Source organism: Moschus berezovskii, chromosome X, assembly GCF_049115385.1.
Source record: "Moschus berezovskii isolate FMDL1 chromosome X, NW_MosBer_1.0, whole genome shotgun sequence".
Classification (NCBI taxonomy): Eukaryota; Metazoa; Chordata; class Mammalia; order Artiodactyla; family Moschidae; genus Moschus; species Moschus berezovskii.
Window position 1 is genome coordinate 95,006,989 of NC_142488.1, and position 18,721 is coordinate 95,025,709.

At 38.6% G+C, this 18,721-nt stretch overlaps 1 protein-coding gene across 2 annotated transcripts in view; it reads right to left on the reverse strand.

Moving 5' to 3' along the window:
- Positions 1–18,390, reverse strand: part of FAM199X (family with sequence similarity 199, X-linked) — a 30,010-nt gene extending 11,620 nt beyond the window's left edge. The window contains exons 1-2 of one of the 2 annotated variants that reach the window (XM_088833695.1): positions 17,931–18,390; positions 7,541–7,760 (exon numbers count right to left, since the gene is read on the reverse strand). In XM_088833695.1, coding sequence (XP_088689821.1) covers positions 7,541–7,760; positions 17,931–18,127 — 417 coding nt within the window. In that variant the 5' untranslated portion in view covers positions 18,128–18,390. The remainder of the gene's footprint in view (positions 1–7,540; positions 7,761–17,930) is intronic. The other variant, XM_055438675.2, reaches the window with a different exon arrangement.
- Positions 18,391–18,721: the final 331 nt, after the last annotated feature.

The following is an 18,721-nucleotide window of genomic DNA, read 5'->3' on the forward strand; positions in this document are numbered from 1 at the left end:
CATGTTGCTTAAGTGGCTGGGTTAAGTTTCACATGTTAGTCTCTAAGAATGACAGCATGGGGAAAAGGAAGAGGCATTCACATAAAGAGAATAATAAAACCATAGGTAGAAGGGGAAAAAAACCAACACAGGATGAGATTAAGAAGACTTATACAATTAAAACAGAAAATCACTGCTAGGGATTTAAAAGCTTCACAAATGAACCAGAGCTGTTATATGATATAAAGAAGTAGGCCAATAACATTTCTAAATAGAAGAACTAATGATGAAATTGGTCTTGAAGGAAGACGAGTTAAAAAGTAGTATGGGGGCTTCCCTGGTGGTTCAGTGGTTAATAATCCTCCTGCCAATGCCAGGGACATGGGTTCAGTCCCTGGTCTGGAACGATCCCACATGTCTTGGAGCAACTAAGGCTGTGTGCCACAACTACTGAGCCTGTGCTCTAGAGCCTGAGAACCGCAACTACTGAAGCCCTCGCACTGTAGAGAATGTGTGCTGCAAGAAGAGAAGCCAATGCAATGAGAAACCTGTGCACCTCAACAAAGAGTTGGTCCTGCTTGTTGCAACTAGAGAAAGCCTGCAGCCAGCAATGAAGACCTAGTGCAGCCCAAAATAAATAAATAAATATTTTAATAAAGTACAGTATGGGAACAAAATAGCGGAAAGACTGGAATTAGGAAGCTCTTGTGATTTGGACCTCGACTAAGATAAGCAAAAACAGAAAGAAAAAATGGGAACAGATAGGGAAATTTTCAAATGAAATACAATTTACAAGACTATTTGATAACTGAATAGATAAGGATAATAATCAACTGGGGCTACCCAGGTGATCCAGCGGTAAAGAATTCACCTGCCAATGCAAGGGATTCAGGTTCAATCCCTGGGTCAGGAAGATCCCTTGGAGTAGAAAATGGCAACCCGCTCCAGTATTCTCGCCTGGAAAATTCCACAGATAGAGGAGCCTGGTGGGCCATAGTCCATGCAGTCGCAGAGAGTCAAACACGACTAAGCACATGGCACACAACAGTCAAATGACCATATGTGAGACCAGAAGAAAATTGGCAATATTTCACAGTCATACAATCCATCCAGGTTAACACACAACCCTTAAAGACCTCACTTTTTTATGGCAAGAGACCTGAAGTAATGTTACATAGATCTTCTAGTCCAACACCTCATTTTATAAGTAAGGGAAAAATGATATCCAGGGAGGGTCATACGGTTAGTGGCAGCATCCAAATCAGGACACAAGTCCAGTACTTTCAACTATATCAGGCTGTTTTGCCCTGCAGGTAGTTTGGAATAAGAGAAGAAGGCAATTTGGGATATGGTGAGTTTGCAGTGATAATGAGAAAACCAAGTACAACTGTTCTTTGAAATTACAATAATCATTTTCCAATACACTATAAGACATGTCACAAAGCAGAGTCTTTTTTTCCCCCACAAAAACACAGTAATTGGAAGTTGCATTACTGATCAAGGATTCAGCATCAGATAATGCTGCTGCTGCTGCTGCTAAGTCACTTCAGTAGTATCCAACTCTGTGTGACCCCATAGACAGAAGCCCACCAGGCTCCACCTTCCCTGGGATTCTCCAGGCAAGAACACTGGAGTGGGTTGCCATTTCCTTCTGCACATCAGATAATGGGTTAGCATTAAATAATAAGGTCATTCAAGTGGAGATATCAAGTAGCCAATTGGAGATATGGGATTACAGCTGCAGATGTACAGAAGAATTAACTGTATGGATTACCATGTATTTATTAGAGCAGCAATTTTCCATTTTATAACTGAATATATTTCAGAATCAAAATGGTTAATAATTCTCATATTTTTCATGGACAACAATATTTTGTATATTTATATTAGAATCAGTACTTGTGACAAGGAGAATTAAATCAAACCTCTGCCATATTTTCTGTAGCATGTAGCAAAATTTTATGAGTAAGCTCATTTCTGTAACATCTAATGTGCAATTTCAAATTGCACCTCTAGGTTTCAAGCATGACAGCTGTATTATTCACTTTCTAAATTTTCTATGCTTTCCTGCTCAACAATAAAATAATTTCTCAAGCTCTAAGACTAGTCAAATATATCTTTAATAATAAAAGGACTGCAAGCAAAGAAAACTATGTGCAAGGCAAAATGCTTTGATGCAACTTCAAATGCTAAGATGCTTTTCATTCTAAGGTTAAAATCCTGCCTTATCAGGTAGTTAGCATTTCTCTTCCGAGAGAATCTGTGAATCATTTATATTGATTTTAGTAGTAACTGAAACATCTGTTTAGAAGAAAGATTTAAATATGTGTAGATTTTAATCACAACAGAGGTAATATGAATTTTTTAACTACAGTCAATGATTTTTAGCCTATATTAATCCTAACACATAATTTGTAATTATCTTCTAGGGTAATTTACTATTCATCACTATGAGATCTCACAAAGACAAGAGAGCTTTTTAAACCTTTCAGCATATTTAAACAGCAAATATCCATGGTAACAGAGTACCTACACTCCAATTTCAGAAGTGGGAAAACACATTACTAAGGCAGGCCTTAGTCTATTTCAATGTTGTAGTCAGTCGTGCGCATTAATGGTGAGTGGTTGGGGATAGTTTTCCACTCTACTCATAAAAAGAATGAAGAAGTCAGCGATTAAGATTTTAAAATGCCTGCCATTTTGCAACATTATGGATGATAAGAACTCGAAATAAGTCACATGAAATAAGCAAAAAAAAAAATTTCTCAGAATTATCAGAACTCCATCTGCTTACACTTTATTAAAAATCCTTGTAGTTGGATATTAAATACAAAGTATGTACTTCAAAAAAATGAGACAGTGGGAAGTAGAGGAGCAAAGAATGAGAATTTGTGATTAGCAAACTTAAATATAGGATGGATAAATAACAAGGTCCTACTGTAGAGCACAGGGAACTATATTCAATATCCTGTGATAAACCACAATGGAAAAGAATATATATATATATATATATGGGAGTGTGTATGTGTCTAACAGTCACTTTGCTATTCAGAAGAAATTAATACAATATTGTAATCAATAATAATTCAATAAAATTTTTTAAATGAGGCACTGAAGAATAAAAAGGTATAATATCTAAACAAAAATGCACACTACTTTATTATTTATAATAGAAAAAACCTGAAACAGATATGAATAGAGGAATGGTTTCATAAGTTCTGGAATATCTAGTACCAGGAATATTATGTAGTCATCAAATGAATAATTTAAATATCACAAGAAAGTTTATATGTTAAATGAAAAATTTTTATTACAGCATCTTATCCAGAAGAAAAGCAAACACTGCCCAATTCATTCTGTGAGGTCAAAGTGATATAAAGGCATCACAAGAAAGGAAAACTACAGACCAATATCTCTTATGAATACCAATGCAAAAATCTTCAACAAAACAGTAGCAAACCAAATCCAGCAGCAATTTAAAAGGATTATATACCATGAGCAATTACGATTAATCCCAGGAATGCAAGGGTAAATCATTATTAGAAATCAATATACTACATCACACTAACAGAGTGAAGAGAAGAAACTGCATGATCATCTCAACAGATGTGCAGAAAAAGCATGTGACAAAATCTAACACCCTTTCAGATTAAAAACACAGAACTAAGGGAAATGCCTCAATATAACAATAAAGAATTTCTGTGAAAAACCTACAGCTAACATACTCAGTAGTGAAAGACAAAGCTTCTCACCTAAGATATGGAAAAAAACAAGGATGACTGATTTTGCCAGGGGTATCTAGATCTTCTCTCTTTCAACATTGTACTAGAGATCTTGTCAGGGCAATTAGCAAGGAAAAAAGTATCCAGATTGGAAAGGAAAAAACAAAACTATATATTAACAGATGACATGATCTTAAATACAGAAAACCCTAAAGAATCTATACACAAAAAATTATTAAAAATGAGTTCAGCAAAGTTGCAGGATACAAAATAAACATATGAAACACAACTATATTTCTATGCACTAGCAGTGAATAATCCAAAAAATGAAATTAAGAAAACAACTCTATTTACAACTGTATTGAAAGAATAAAATGTTTAGGAATAAACTGAACCAAGGAACTAAAAGACCTAATTAAACATAGAAAACTATTTAAAAAATCACTGAAAGAAATTAAAGAAGGCCTAAATACATTCCAGCCCATGTTATGGACTGGAATATTTAATAATACTATTAAGATAGCAACATTCCCCAAACTGATCTACAGATTCAATGAAATCCCTATCAAAATTCTAACTTCCCTTTTCGAAGAAGTGACAACCTGATCCTAAACTTTGATAAAAAAGAACAAAGTTGTAGAACTCATACTTTCTGATTTCAAATCTTGTTACAAAGCTAGAGTCATCAAAACATAAGGATAAGAATATCTTGCCATAGATAGATATATGAATCAGTGGAATAGAATCAAGAGTCCAGAACTAAACCTATATATGTCTATGACCAATTCATTTCCACAAAGATACCAAGATCATTAGACAAGGAAAAAATACAGTCTTCAACAAGTGGTGCTGGGAAAACTGGATATCTACATTCAAAAGAATGAATCTGGAACTCCTACCTTATACCATATACAAAAAGTAACTCAAAAGGATCGAAGACCTAAAATGTAGGAACTAATTAAAGCTATAAAATGCTAAGAAAGAAACAGATGAAAAAATTTTCATGATCTTGGATTAAGGGATGGTTTTCAAAATATGACATGATAAGCACAGAACTCAAGAAAATATAAATTGGAATTCTTTAAAATTTAAATTTTTGTGTATTAAAGGATACTATATCAAGCAAACAGACACAATCAAGTGAAAAGACAACATACAGAATGGGAAATATTTTTGCAAATCATGTATATGATAAGGGTCTAGTTCAGTTCAGTCGCTCAGTCGTGTCCGACTCTTTGCGACCCCATGAATCACAGCATGCCAGGCCTCCCTGTCCATCACCAACTCCCGGAGTTCACTCAAACTCATGTCCATCGAGTCGGTGATGCCATCCAGCCATCTCATTCTCTGTCGTCCCCGTCTCCTCCCATCCCCAATCCTTCCTAGCATCAGACTCTTTTTCAGTGAGTCAACTCATCACAGTCTAGTAGTCATCATGTATAAAGTAGTCTTACAATTCAACAATAAAAGACAACACAACTTAAAAATGGGCAAAAGGATTTGAAAAGACATCTTCCCAAAGAAGATATACAAATAGTCAATAAGATAAGAAAAGATGCTCAACATCATTAGTAATTAGGGAAATGCAAATCAAAATCACAATGACATACCAACCTTACACATAGTAGGATGGCTGTAATAAAAAAGACAGACAATATAAAGTGTTGGAAAAGAAGTGGAGAAACTGGAACTTTCATGTATGGCTAGTAGAAATGTAAAATGAAACAGCCACTTTGGGAAACATTTTGGCAGTTTCCCAAAAAAGTGAACATAAAGTTATCACATGACCCAGCAACTCCCAATGTATCTTCAAGAGAATTAAAAGTAAAAATCCATATGAAAACTTATAGCTGAATGTTCACAGTAGTATTATTCATAATAGCTCTAAAGTGGAAACAATCCCTCAGTTGATGAATGAATTAAACAAAAAGTGATGTATCCATAAAATGGAATATTTAGTCATAGAAAGAAACTGCTACGGACTAGATATTTGTCACCCCCTAAATCCGTATCTTGAAACCCTAATCCCCAATATGATATTTGAAGGTGGGGATTTGGGAGGTAATTAAGTTTATAAGAAGTCATGAGGGTGGAGTCCTTGTGATGGGATTGGTGACCTTATAAGGGAACCAAAAGAGGATATTGCAAAAGACAGCATCTGCAAGCCAAGAAGAGTGTGCTCAGCAGAACCTGTCCATGATGGCATTCTGATCTTGGACTTTCAGATTCCAGAACCATGAGTGTTTGTTTTTTAACCCACCCAGTCAATGATGTTTGTTACAGTAGCCTGAGCTGACTGAAGACAGGAATGAAATACTCTTATGTGCTATAACATGGATGAACTTTGAAAACAGTATGCTAACTAAAAGACCACAGACACAAAAGGTCACATATTACACGAGTACATTTATATTAAATGTCCAGATAGGTAATTCCATAGAGAAAGTAGAAGAGTGGTTGCCAGGTGACAGGGGGAAATTAGGACTATCCACTAACAGGTATGGGTTTCTTTTGGAGTGATGTAAATATCCTGGACTTAGATATGGTGGTGGTTGCACTACATTGTGAATATATTAAAATCTCTGAATTATAGAATTATTAAAATGGTACCTTTTATTTCAATTTTTAACAATTTTTATCCAAATCATACTTATAACTACATATGAAATAGAAGCATTTGAAATAAAGTAAAATACAAAAATAAAGGGGTTGTAGATTATTTCTTTCTCTTTAAAAACCTCTTATTTTTCAGCATAGTATTTTTTATAACTAGAAAAAACTGAAATCAACCTAAATATTCATTATTAGGGAAAATATTAAATTATGCTTCAGTTATTGAAAAGAATGAGATAAAGTAGCTGAAACAGCAGAGGTGACCAGGGATCAAACCTGTGCCACCTGCAGTGGAAGCACAGTCTTAACAGCTGAACTGCTAGGGAAGTGCCTTTGTGTGCCTTTTTAACACTGTGCAAACATACTGTATCTGTATAAGCTCTTAAGGGTGGTAACCACAGCAGAGCTGGACATGAGACTTATTTTCAATTTTATGCCATTCGGTATTATTTTATATTTTAATAAAAATTTTTTGAAATAAAAAGTTTGATTCCTCTTTTGTACAACAATTTCAAGTATCTAGAAGGTGATACTCAAGCATACACTGAATATAACAGTTGCTGTATGCAAGGAAAGCTTCTTCAAATGTTACTATCTTTTTTGTTGGTGTTGTTATTCTCTTTTACAATCAGAAAATGGATGTTTCAATAACATGATCTACATTTTCTGAAGGATTGTTTGGAAATACTGCCTCATAATGACAGCAATTTGCCACAAAGCCATTTTGTGTGTTATAATGTGCCAGAGAAGAAAAAACAGTTAGGTGGAAAACATCTCTACATGTGAAGAGAATACAAAATGAGAAATTATATTCCTGACAATTAAAAATTATGTATTATGGAGTGGTTTGTGATTTTATATATAATATGACCCTGGTGTAAAGTTATTATACGTATAAAGACATGAAGGCCATTTATTACTGAAAAGAATATTTGCTTGGATTAATGCATGGAAAGATACTGATGATATATATATTAAGAGGAACATTATACAAGTACTAAATTATATGAAAATGTACAAAAGGTTACCTGCAGCATGAGAAGCCTAAAAGGTACATGAGTAAAAATAAAGGATACATATTCCTTATAATTCTTAATGCTGTCAGAGAATCTCTAGGACTGAATAAAAATTGGGAGAAATTTACTTTGAGGTAGAAATGAAAATACTGAAACAAATTCATACTTCTACTTATGGAGTAATAATGAAAAGGAAAAAAAATAACCTACCTGCCATTCAAATTCGCTATCTGACCAATCCCAGTATGTGCTAATAGAAGAAGAGACATCACTGCAGACACTCCCTTCAGGAAATAAATCAAAAGACGTGAACTCTTGATCATCTAATAGGGAATAGCAATCATCTTGATCTCCAACAGAAACAGATGAAAACAGTTCTTCACTGCATTCTGAGCTGGCCACACTTGTTCCACAGGAAGTTAAGTTCCACCTTAAAAACGACACAAAATCAATCACAACAGAAACCATACAATTTTTTAAGATACAAACAGTTCAGTTCAGTCACTCAGTCATGTCCGACTCTTTGCGACCCCATGGACTGTAGCATGCCAGGCTTCACTGTCTATCACCAACTCCCAGAGCTACAAACAAGACAAATTTATTACATTTATGAGGAATATGAGCATATTTCTAGATACAATAATACAATAATTATTTTCAAAAGAGCTCTATCTTTTAAAGATATATAGTAAAATATTTATGAATGAGTATATCTGGAACCTATCTCAAAATTATATGGAAGGGACTGAGGAATGAGTGCATGCTCAGTCACTTCAGTCGTCTGACTCTGTGCAATCCTATGGACGGTAGTCTGCCAGGTTCCTCTGTCCATGGGATTCTCCAGGCAAGAATACTGGAGTGGGTTGCCATGCCCTCCTCCAGGAGATCTTCCTGACCCAGGGATAGAACTTGCATCTCTTAGGTCTTCTGCACTGGGAGGTGGGTTCTTTACCATGAGCGCCATGGATAGGGGCATAGATAAAGTACACTGCCATATGTAATTACTGAAGCTGCATGATGGGTATATGGGGTTCATTATACTACTCTCTACCTTCATACCTGACTAGAGCCAGAATGAATTCAAATTCTTGCTCTGTCATTTGCCTGCTGTTTGATCTGAAACAAAACAAATCTTCGCCAAGCCTGGGTCATCATCTTTAAAATGCAGTTACTATGAACATTATATGAGAATGAATACAGAGCACTCAGTAGATATAAAATGTGCTCAATACATGGCAGCTATTATTATTATTATTTTAAATTATTGGTTTTAAGCTGCACTGGATTTTTGTTGCTGTGCCCAGGTTTTCTCTAGTTGCTGCAAGTGGGGGCTACTTCTCTAGTTGTGGTGCATGGGTTTCTCATTGTGGTGGCTTCTCTTGTTGTAGGATACAGGCTCTAGGGTGCGGGCTGAATAATTGTGGTGCAGGGGCTTAGTTGCTCTGTGGCAGGTGGAATCTTCCCAGACCAGGGATCAAACCTGTGTCTCCTGCATTGGCAGGTGGATTCCTAACCACTACGGATGACCAGAGAAATCCACAGCTATTATTATTAAAGGAAGAGGGCAATCAGTGCAGGGCAGAGAAAAGTACCAACACAGTATACAGGTAGAAACTCAAAGTGTTTCTTATATTTAAGTAATTTTTACAAATCAATGATATACAGGATCATTGCAAATATGTTAGAATAAGAAAGGAGTCATGAATAAGATTAAAATGACTAATAATTCCACTAATTAGCAATAACTGATCCATGATGTTTTGGTACTTTTTTCTACATGCATATGTATATTTTTACAGAATCAGTGTTGTGTGTATAGATATTAGTACCCTATTTATTTTCACTTAACATTATATACTGAACATTTACCCAGCTATATTACTTGAAAACATTTTAATGCCTATATAAATAGTCCATTGATTGAACATCATAATTTATTAAACATTATCCTTCAATAACAGGTACTTAGCTGTTCAAAATTCTATTTTTTGGTATTACAAATAATATTGAGATGAAACCTTTTTGTTTGTAATTATTTATCCAAATATATAATCTCTCAGGATAAGTAACTTGAAAGGAAATTACTAAATCAAACAATATGAACATTTCTAAGGGTGATAGTATACTTAGCCAAGTACCTTTTTGAAACGTTGCATAAATTTACACTCCCTAAAGCAGTCTATAAAAGTGTTCATTTCACAACCGTAATAGCACTGAAATTTTCATTTTTAAAATTTTACCTAGCTAATAGGAGAAAAACTTTTTTTATATTAATTTTTATTTCTTTGACTACCGTCAAGAGCAAAATTAAAAATATTTATTAGCTATTTTACTACAGCATTTTACAATGTGTTAGTATTTTTCTTCCTGATTTTGTTGAGAGTTCTTTATATAGTAAGGATACTAATATTTTGTTTATATTATTTGTATGCAGGTCAAGAGGCAACAGCTAGAACTGGACATGGAACAACAGACTGGTTCCAAACTGGGAAAGGAGTACATCAAGGCTGTATCTTGTCACCCTGCTTATTTAACTTATATGCAGAGTGTATCATGTGAAATGCGGGGCTGAACGAAGCACAAGCTGGAACCAAGATTGCTGGGGGAAACATCAATAACCTCAGATATGCAGATGACACCACCCTTATGGCAGAAAGCGAAGAGAAACTAAAGAGCCTCTTGATGAAAGTGAAAGAAGAGAGTGAAAAAGCTGGCTTAAAACTCAACATTCAAAAAACTAAGATCATGGTGTCTGGTCCCATCACTTCATGGCAAATAGATGGGGAAACAATGGAAATAGTGACAGACTATTTTTTGGAGCTCCAAAACCACTGCAGTTAGTGACTGCAGCCATGAAATAAAATTTGCTCCTTGGAAGAAAAGCTATGACAAACCTAGACAGTGTAGTAAAAAGCTGAGACATTACTTTACCGACCAAGGTCCATATAGTCAAAACTATGCTTTTTCCAGTAATCCTGTATGGATGTGAGAGTTGGACCATAAAGAAAGCTAATCACCAAAGAATTGACGCTTTTGAATTGTGGTACTGGAGAAGACTCTTGAGAGTCCCTTGGACTGCCAAGAGATCAAGCCAGTCAATCCTAAAGGAAATCAATCCTGAATATTCATTGGAAGGACTGATGCTGAAGCTGAAACTCCAATACTCTGGCCACCTGATACGTAGATTCATTAGAAAAGACCCTAATGCTGAGAAAGATTGAAGTCAGGAGAAGAAGGGGATGACTAGATAATTGGATGGTATCACCAACTGAATGGACATGAGCTTGAGCAAGCTCCAGTAGATGAAGGACAGGTATGCCTGGCATGCTGCAGTCCATGGGGTCTCAAAGAGTTGGACACTATCGAGCAACTGAAAAACAAGTGTATTATCTGTTGCAGGGTTAGGCATTTTTCATTTTTTTTGGTCTTGAAACCTACAAATCTGTTTTCTTTTATAAATTTCCACTAGCTTTATATTATTGCAATAATATTCATTGCTTTGGCAGTAGCCTAGGAAATAGACATCCAATACTAAAAAGGTACTGAAATAATGACTTCCTGAAGAATAGCCTATTACTTACCTATTATTAGGTTGTTTCTCATCCTTCATTAAATCCAGTTTTTTCTTGAATTATGTATTCATTTTTTAACTTCCCCTTTTATTTTATATAGCTAATCTTAATTCCAAAGTTCTTGATTTACAAAATTTGGGCAATCTGACAATTTTATGGCACCTTTTCCTTTGTGATAAAGGTAAAGTATTTTAAAGCACTGAAACACACACAACAGAAAACACTGAAACACACACGCTAACCTAGTATAGTTCCATGATATAAAAGCAGATGTCAAAAAGCTTTTATAAATAGGTAAAAACTCAAAATTCATCTAAGAATCCTAGAATACCTTTTAATATTACCTAGTTTTATCATATGCTTGCTAAGTAAGCAGTATATGCATTTTTTTAAAAGATCAACAAACCTGGTAGAATTAACTTAATTGCTTCAGTCATGCAATAGGGCAATAAAAAGCCGTGAATGGCAATTACAAGTACTGTCCTTTCACACACTCAACAGACATTTAGTCAGTATCTTCAAAGTGCCAAGCACTGTGTCATGTACTAGGAAAAACTGTTAGGTAATTGTTTTAATGAGAATTTCTTCTCAGCTTCAAAAATTTAGTAGAAATATGTTTTCTTTCAGGAGTAATAATGACTCTCTTTTTTAAAAAACTATGCCAAATTTAATAATCGAAACATTATGTCACTGACAAGGAATCTGGAATTTGCTTGATTTTGTGCTCTTACCTTACTGCAAAATCAGGATGTTCCTCAGTTTTTCAGATCTGTAACTTTTAATAGATATTACACAGTTCTGGGTATTCTTAGAAGCCTTAGCTCCTTGTTCTTTTCTTTTTTTAATTAACAACAAGGAAACTAATCTCATACTTGAAACAGTCATTTCTAAAACAAAAATAGCACTTCGAGTTTTCAAAAAATTATCTTATCTTTGAATATGCAAATATTATTATTGTTGTTTTAAAACAATGTAGATAAAAACCAAGTAGGAAGTACTTTCATCCACTGCCAATGGGAGTGTTATATATATTTGGTAGCTATGTGTATAAAGCAATTTGGTAGTGTATATATAAACAGCTTTAAAAAGGTTCATTCCTTTGGACCCAGTAATTGCTTCGCTAAGAATCTATCCCTTTTCCCAAATAGAAATTTTGAAAAGAAGATGTATATATAAACTTGTCCAAATATTATAATGGCAAAAAAAGCCGGGGGGGGGGGGACAAATGCTCCCAAAACATTGGGAATAATTAAATGATTATGTTTTATAATCATTAAAATCATATTTTCAGACCATTTATTGAAAAAGAAAACACAAGTCCAAATAACCTGATCACAAATTATATATATAGCTTGATCCTGGTTTTTAAAATTATATGTATACAAAAAAATAATAACATTAAAAATAACAACAGGGAATTCTCTGGTAGTCCAGTGGTTAGGACTTGGTGCTCCCACTCCAGGGGCCCAGGTTCAATCTCTGGTCAGGGAACTAAGATCCTGCAAGCCTCACGTACAGCCAAAAAAGGTAACATCATCAAAATGTTGACAGCTGTTATCTGTAGTGAAAAGGATTATAAGCAGTCTTTATGGTTTTGTATATATGCCCACAATTTTTTCTAATGAGCTTTTATAACAGAAATTTAAGTGATGCTTTTAGACAGTTCTGTCGGCTTCAAATATGTAACACAAGAGCACCTGAACTCTTCAAACTTACAAAGCCCTTAAATCTTATTCCACTAAGAGAAAACTACCTAACACTAAGATCCTAGCCATAACCATGCAATTATTCACAAAGGAGACTCTCACCATATCTCAAAAGAAAAATGTTGAAAAGAATCCATGAAATGGGGTTTAACTCAGTAACTAGGCTTACTGCCAAAATTTTAATTAAAAAAAAAAATCCAAGAACACTTATCCTCAAGGCATTTCAGCAATAATATACAGATGAAGGGCTTTCAATGGCATTTTTGTAAAATTAAGGAAAGCACGTGCATCATAGACATTCTTCTGAAGCCTTTCTCAGGAAGACCTAACCATTACCTCTGAGAATGAGAATCCAATGAGTACTGTGGAATCAAGTCCTACTGTCAATGATGAAAAGTCATTCCAAAGCCATCCTTTCTCAGGTAACAATCCCCTATCATCACCTGTATTCATCACTGACGCCCTGCTAGAATTCCCATACAACCACCTTGATCTCTGCTACTCTTCCGGAGCCCAAAAGGCCATCAAGGTCCCAAGTTAGAACAGATGACACAACCCCCTACTTGGCTCATTCAAATTTCCAACTTTAACCCCAGCGACTTCAATTGTCTTGGGATCCTTACCCATCCCTCTTACCCCCTCTATAGTTTGGGAAGTTAACAACATTCCATGTCATTTCTAAGGCTAATTCTTCCATTTAGCCTTCTGAGTTAATCCCATCCATCTCCTTGTCATCCCACCTGCTCTAGTATTTTGATTTCTCCTTTTCCTGTGGGCTTCTTCTAAGGAGCTAACATAGCTATTCTTCGAAAATAAACACTAAACAAGGCAAAAAACGAAGAAACTTTCACTTTTCTTTCAAATTTTCATCACATCTCCCTTTCCTTTCCCTATTAAATTTGTTGAAAAGTTACTTCTATTCTCTCAACCTTTGTAACCCACAGTTCCACTCCTATTGCACTACTCAAATTGCTGTTCTGATTACTCCCCAATCTACATTTCTAACCTGGGTAGTTCTCCAAAGCCTTATCCCCATCCTCAATTTGTCGCAACAAGTCCCTAAATAAAATTCCTCCTGCCTCTGTAACATCTTACTTCGTGAAATGTGGGTTCTCCCACCTGTAACTCACAGCTCTTCTGCATCTCCAATTTTCTAACAAGACAGGAAAACTGTGGGTGGAACAAAAGGCACCCGATAGTCTTGGGCTTTTTCTAGTTAATGGTGATTGAAAATGGGGCTCTGAAATCACAGAACTGAGTAACTAACTGCTTTATACAATACGTAGTTCATTTTGTATCCTGCCAATAGGGTGTAGAAAAGTGAGACACTGTCCTCCCACATGCTTTTCACAATTGTTCAATGTCAAAGTATTGATGTATTCCTGAAAGAGGAAGAGAAAAACACACTGAGTAGTTCATATTAACCTCCTTCCTCTCACAATTATAGGATCTACCAATATCGCTGTAATTTTTTCAGTTTGCTAAAGGATATCCTTCATTTGATGACAATGGAAGTTATAATGGACAAAGGCTGAAAGAAAATCCACAATTACATCAGAAAAATCCTGTTGTCCAAACCAAAAAGAAGGCTTAAAAACTATATACATATATATTTCATATTGACATTTCAATTAAAAAATGTTTTTTGGCTTACTGAAATTTAATTTATTCTCCCCAAATTTCAGACAAATTCAACTTGGTCATAAAATCCTAAAAGATACTGCTGCTGCTGCTAAGTCACTTCAGTCGTGTCCGACTCTGTGTGACCCCATAGACGGAAGCCCACCAGGCTCCCCCGTCCCTGGGATTCTCCAGGCAAGAACACTGGAGTGGGTTGCCATTTCCTTCTCCAATGTGTGAAAGTGAAAAGTGAAAGTTAAGTCACTCAGTCGTGTCCGACTAGTAGAGACCCCATGGACTGCAGCCCACCAGGCTCCCCCGTCCAAGCGATTTTCTAGGCAAGAGTACTGGAGTGGCTTGCCATTGCCTTCTCCAAAAGATACTCCTAGGAAAGTGAATTCTCAGGAAGTTGGCTATGTTCATGTAATTTATTTTCCTGTGAACCTAGACCAGTGACACACCAATATAAGTCACTGGTGACTCTAAACACAACAAACATTCAAACTTAGGGATCATAAGTAATAGTGCCTTGAACCTCTTGGTTAATGAAGACTGACGGCATAGATACCCCAGAGTGCAGTAAACGAGCAGGCAGAAAATTGTCATCATCACAAGGCCCTTATCAATAGCATTATCTAAACAATCTCCACAGTTTTATTATCAGGTAACAATGAAGAAGCAAAATAAAGGTAAATCAATTATCTACCCACTGACAAGCTTTCTGTTTTCGGTGGGACTTATTTTATAATGATTAAACCCAAGATACGGCTTCCCTGGTGGCTCAGACAGTAAAGACTCCACCTGCAATATGGGAGACCTGGGTTTGATCCCTGGGTTGGGAAGATCCCCTGGAGGAGGGCATGGCAACTCACTCCAGTATTCTTGGCTGGAGAATGCCCATGGACAGGGGAGCCCAACGGGTTATGGTCCATGGAGTCTCAGACAGTTGGACATTACTGAGTAACTGAGTACACAGCAAACCCAAGACACAATATCAGTACTCGAATATTCAGATCTGACTGATGGATTGTTCCTTGAATTGGTGAATAATGTGCTGTGAAGAAAAAAAGTGACCCATATGATTCTGAAATAAAATAACTCCTTAAACTAAACTTTGCCCACATATATGATTTTGCTGTTTGCTTCTCCCTAAAAAGAAATGACTGGAAGCATATGGTCCTTTCAAACGCCATCTTGAGGAGGGGATAAGAAGGCAGAACTTTCCAGAAGGAAAAAGATTTAAAAAGGTAGCCTGGGGGAGAAACATCACCTGCTCTAAGAATTGCTAACTCTACTTCCCCTAAACTCTGCTGAGAAGAGTACAGAGCAAGATACACTAGACCTGCTACTACCATTCCAAGCCCTGTGAAAAGGAGTTGTTTAGTCGCTAAGTCCTGTTGGACTCTTCGTGACCCCCTGGACTGTAGCTTGCCAGATTCCTCAGTCCATTGGAGTCCCCAGGCAGGAATACTGGAGCTCGTTGCCATTTCCTTCTCCAGGAGATCTTCCCCACCCAGAGATTGAACCCGTGTCTCCTGGCATTGGCAGGCGGGTTCTTTACTGCTGAGCCACCAGGGAAGCCCAGTGTAGGAGAGGGGGTTTTGAAAAACAGGCAGTAACTAGAAAAAATAATGCTTGACTTGGAAAAACTGGGGTTGAACAAGTACCTCCCCCTCTATCTTCATCACCTCATTCTGGAAAACAACCTTGACCTTACCAAGGTCTGATAGACAAGGGGGAGAAAAACACAAGGAGAAAATGGGGAGGAGGAGAGAGAACAGAACAGAACAATCTGTAAGAAATGTATTATTCACCGTTCTTCACTCCCCAACACCCCCACACATTTTGACAGCACTTAACCCCTGTCCCCACTCCCCTGCCCTCATCATTAGAGCAGGCTAATCCTGAGATCATTTAACTTTCCTGTGTACATGATTTACTCCAATGCTGCAAAACTTAAATATCAAATACGTATGTGCACAAGTATTTGTATTTTCCAATGCAAACAATTCTAAGCACACTTGATTTCATAAATGTTACATTCATGCTACAGTCACATCCTGGGCTTCTGTGAGTTAGTCTAAGAAACTGTAACAACCATTTATAACACTGCAGCCATTAGCTCTGTTCCAAGTTTCATCACTGGCTCCAAAGGAGTAATCCTGGCTTTGCCAAACTCGGTTTTATGACCTTGAACTCAGTCTTTTCTCTCTGGGCCCCAGATTCTTCATTTTTTTGTAACCAGGATTTGGAACATAACACCATGACTTCATTTTCAAATGTGTTACAATGATGAGTTGTATCATTATTTAACTGTAACACCTTGTTTCCAGACTATATCTTTTAGGTAACATGTATTTTATACATTCCTGGTACTCAGCAACTCTGTAGATTGATTTAAGGAATTGGTAGGGGGAGCATGCAAAAGGTATCAGAATGTGGAAGGATTTGCTTGTGTTCATATTGCAAAATGGACCAGAAATCAGAACTAGACGCCTCCGCCTTAACTCAGCCCCATTATTCTCCATAGCGGACTCCCTCTCTCCTTCCCTCTTCCCTTGCCTCTCCTCCGCCTCCCTTGTTCTCCACACACCTTCCCTTGCCTGTCTGTGCACCCCTATACAGGCTTCCCTGGTGGCTCAGCAGTAAAGAACATGCCTGCCAAGCAGAGACTTAAGAGACTCGGCTTCAATCCCTGGGTCGGAAAGATCCCCTGGAGGAGGGCATAGCGACCCACTCCAGTATTCTTGCCTGGAGAATCCCATGGATAGAGGAGCCTGGTGGGCTATGGTCCATGGAGTAGCGAAGAGTCAGACATGAGCGACTGAGCATACACATACACGAATACATATAATACGCACATATGTTATAGGTTGGGGCTGTGTGTAAAACATCTTCAAATTCCCCACATTTGATATAACACAAATGTCTGCATGAGAGAATTCTCCGGAACACTCTGCCTTCTAATAAAACCAGTTAGAGGATGCACCCTCTGAAGAAATTTGTATAAGCAAGCTAATCCTAAGCTTCGTTCCATCCGTCCACTGGCGGAGCAAACCAAAGGATGTGCTTCAGCAAAGAATCTTCCAGATTTAAGCTTATACATTTTGGCAGGGCCTAAAGCGCTAGGGCAGAGTTCATTGAAGAAGGAAAGAAGAGAATCGTCTGGTTTTCTAGAGCTTCACTAAGAAATGGGAGGGGGGGTTGGAGGTTGGAAACAGCGCTATAAGACATTAAAAAAATAGGGAAAGGAAGATTCTAGCTTTTAAAGTGCCACCTTTCAAAACGTCGACTGATTTCGAGCCATCCGAAATCCTCTCTATAGCATACCGGAATTGGAAGGGGTTAAACTTTTGCGGGTGGATGGAAACAGGGAAGCATCTAAAAATCAAGGGTGGGGGTTTGGGATTCGCAGGGTACAGATGGGGCAGGAGGGGGAAGGGAAGAGTCGCTGGGTCAGAAGATGAATGGGGTGGGGGGAGAGGGTAAAATGCCAGGCAAAATGAAAATCGGAGGGAAGGGGTGCAATAGGGAGGGGGAGAGGGAAGGAGCCCGGGAATGAGCAGGGTGGAGAAAGGTGGGGGAGGGGGCAAGTGGACGCACAGCCCCCAGGCGGAGGGCCAGGATCGGGGGGAGACGGCGTTGTCCGACTGGAGTCAGGGGTGTGGTAAATTTGCTCCTGCCCTCAGCAGAGGTTTGTACCTGTTGGTGTGGAAGCGGTGGAGCGGGTCCGTGCGATGGCAAGACGAGAGCTGGCAGCCGAAGTCGCTGATGTCCAGGCAGCCCGGCTCCTCGCTCGGGCAGGTACCCACCCCGCGGGGGGGTCCCAGAAGCGGGAAGGGCTCCTCGGGAGTTAGAAACTTCTCGTACGAAGTGGTGGCTGACGCCTCGTCGGACATGGCTGGAGATGGCCTGGCTCGGACGCCCACTCCGGCCCGGGGCTGCTCCCGCGCCTGCCCCTGCCCCCACTCTAGCCTGTCTGCGGCCCACTGCCGCCCCGGGAGCGCCTGGCGGCTCGCAGGGGCTGCTCGAGGCCACCCAATCAGCGCCTCAGTGGCCTCTGCAGCCACCTCAGCTGTCGTCGCAGCTGCCCGACCTAACCCAGCGTAGCGCCGCCGCCACCCGGCCCGCCCACCGCGCTCGCCACTCGCGACTGCAGCAGTCGGCCAGGCGCCCGCAGGGAGGGGAAGGGCGGCGGGAAGCAGCTCCCTGCGCCCCCTGCTGGAGCGGAGGAGGAACTGAATCTCCGGCCGCCGCAGCCCGCGCCGCCGGCTCCGCCCCGCCCCGCCCCGCCCTCCGCGCGTCGAATCAGGAATTCCAGGAGCTGTAAGAGCCGGACGCTTCAGGCCAACCTCCTCCTCCACTTTCTCACCGTCAGCTGATTACTAAGCAGCAAGCCGCAGTTCCAAGAAAAGGGACTTGGCCAAGGTCACACTGCGGGTGCGTGAGAAAGAATCCGGAGGCTTTGGTTCCCAGCACACTCGATCACCCTG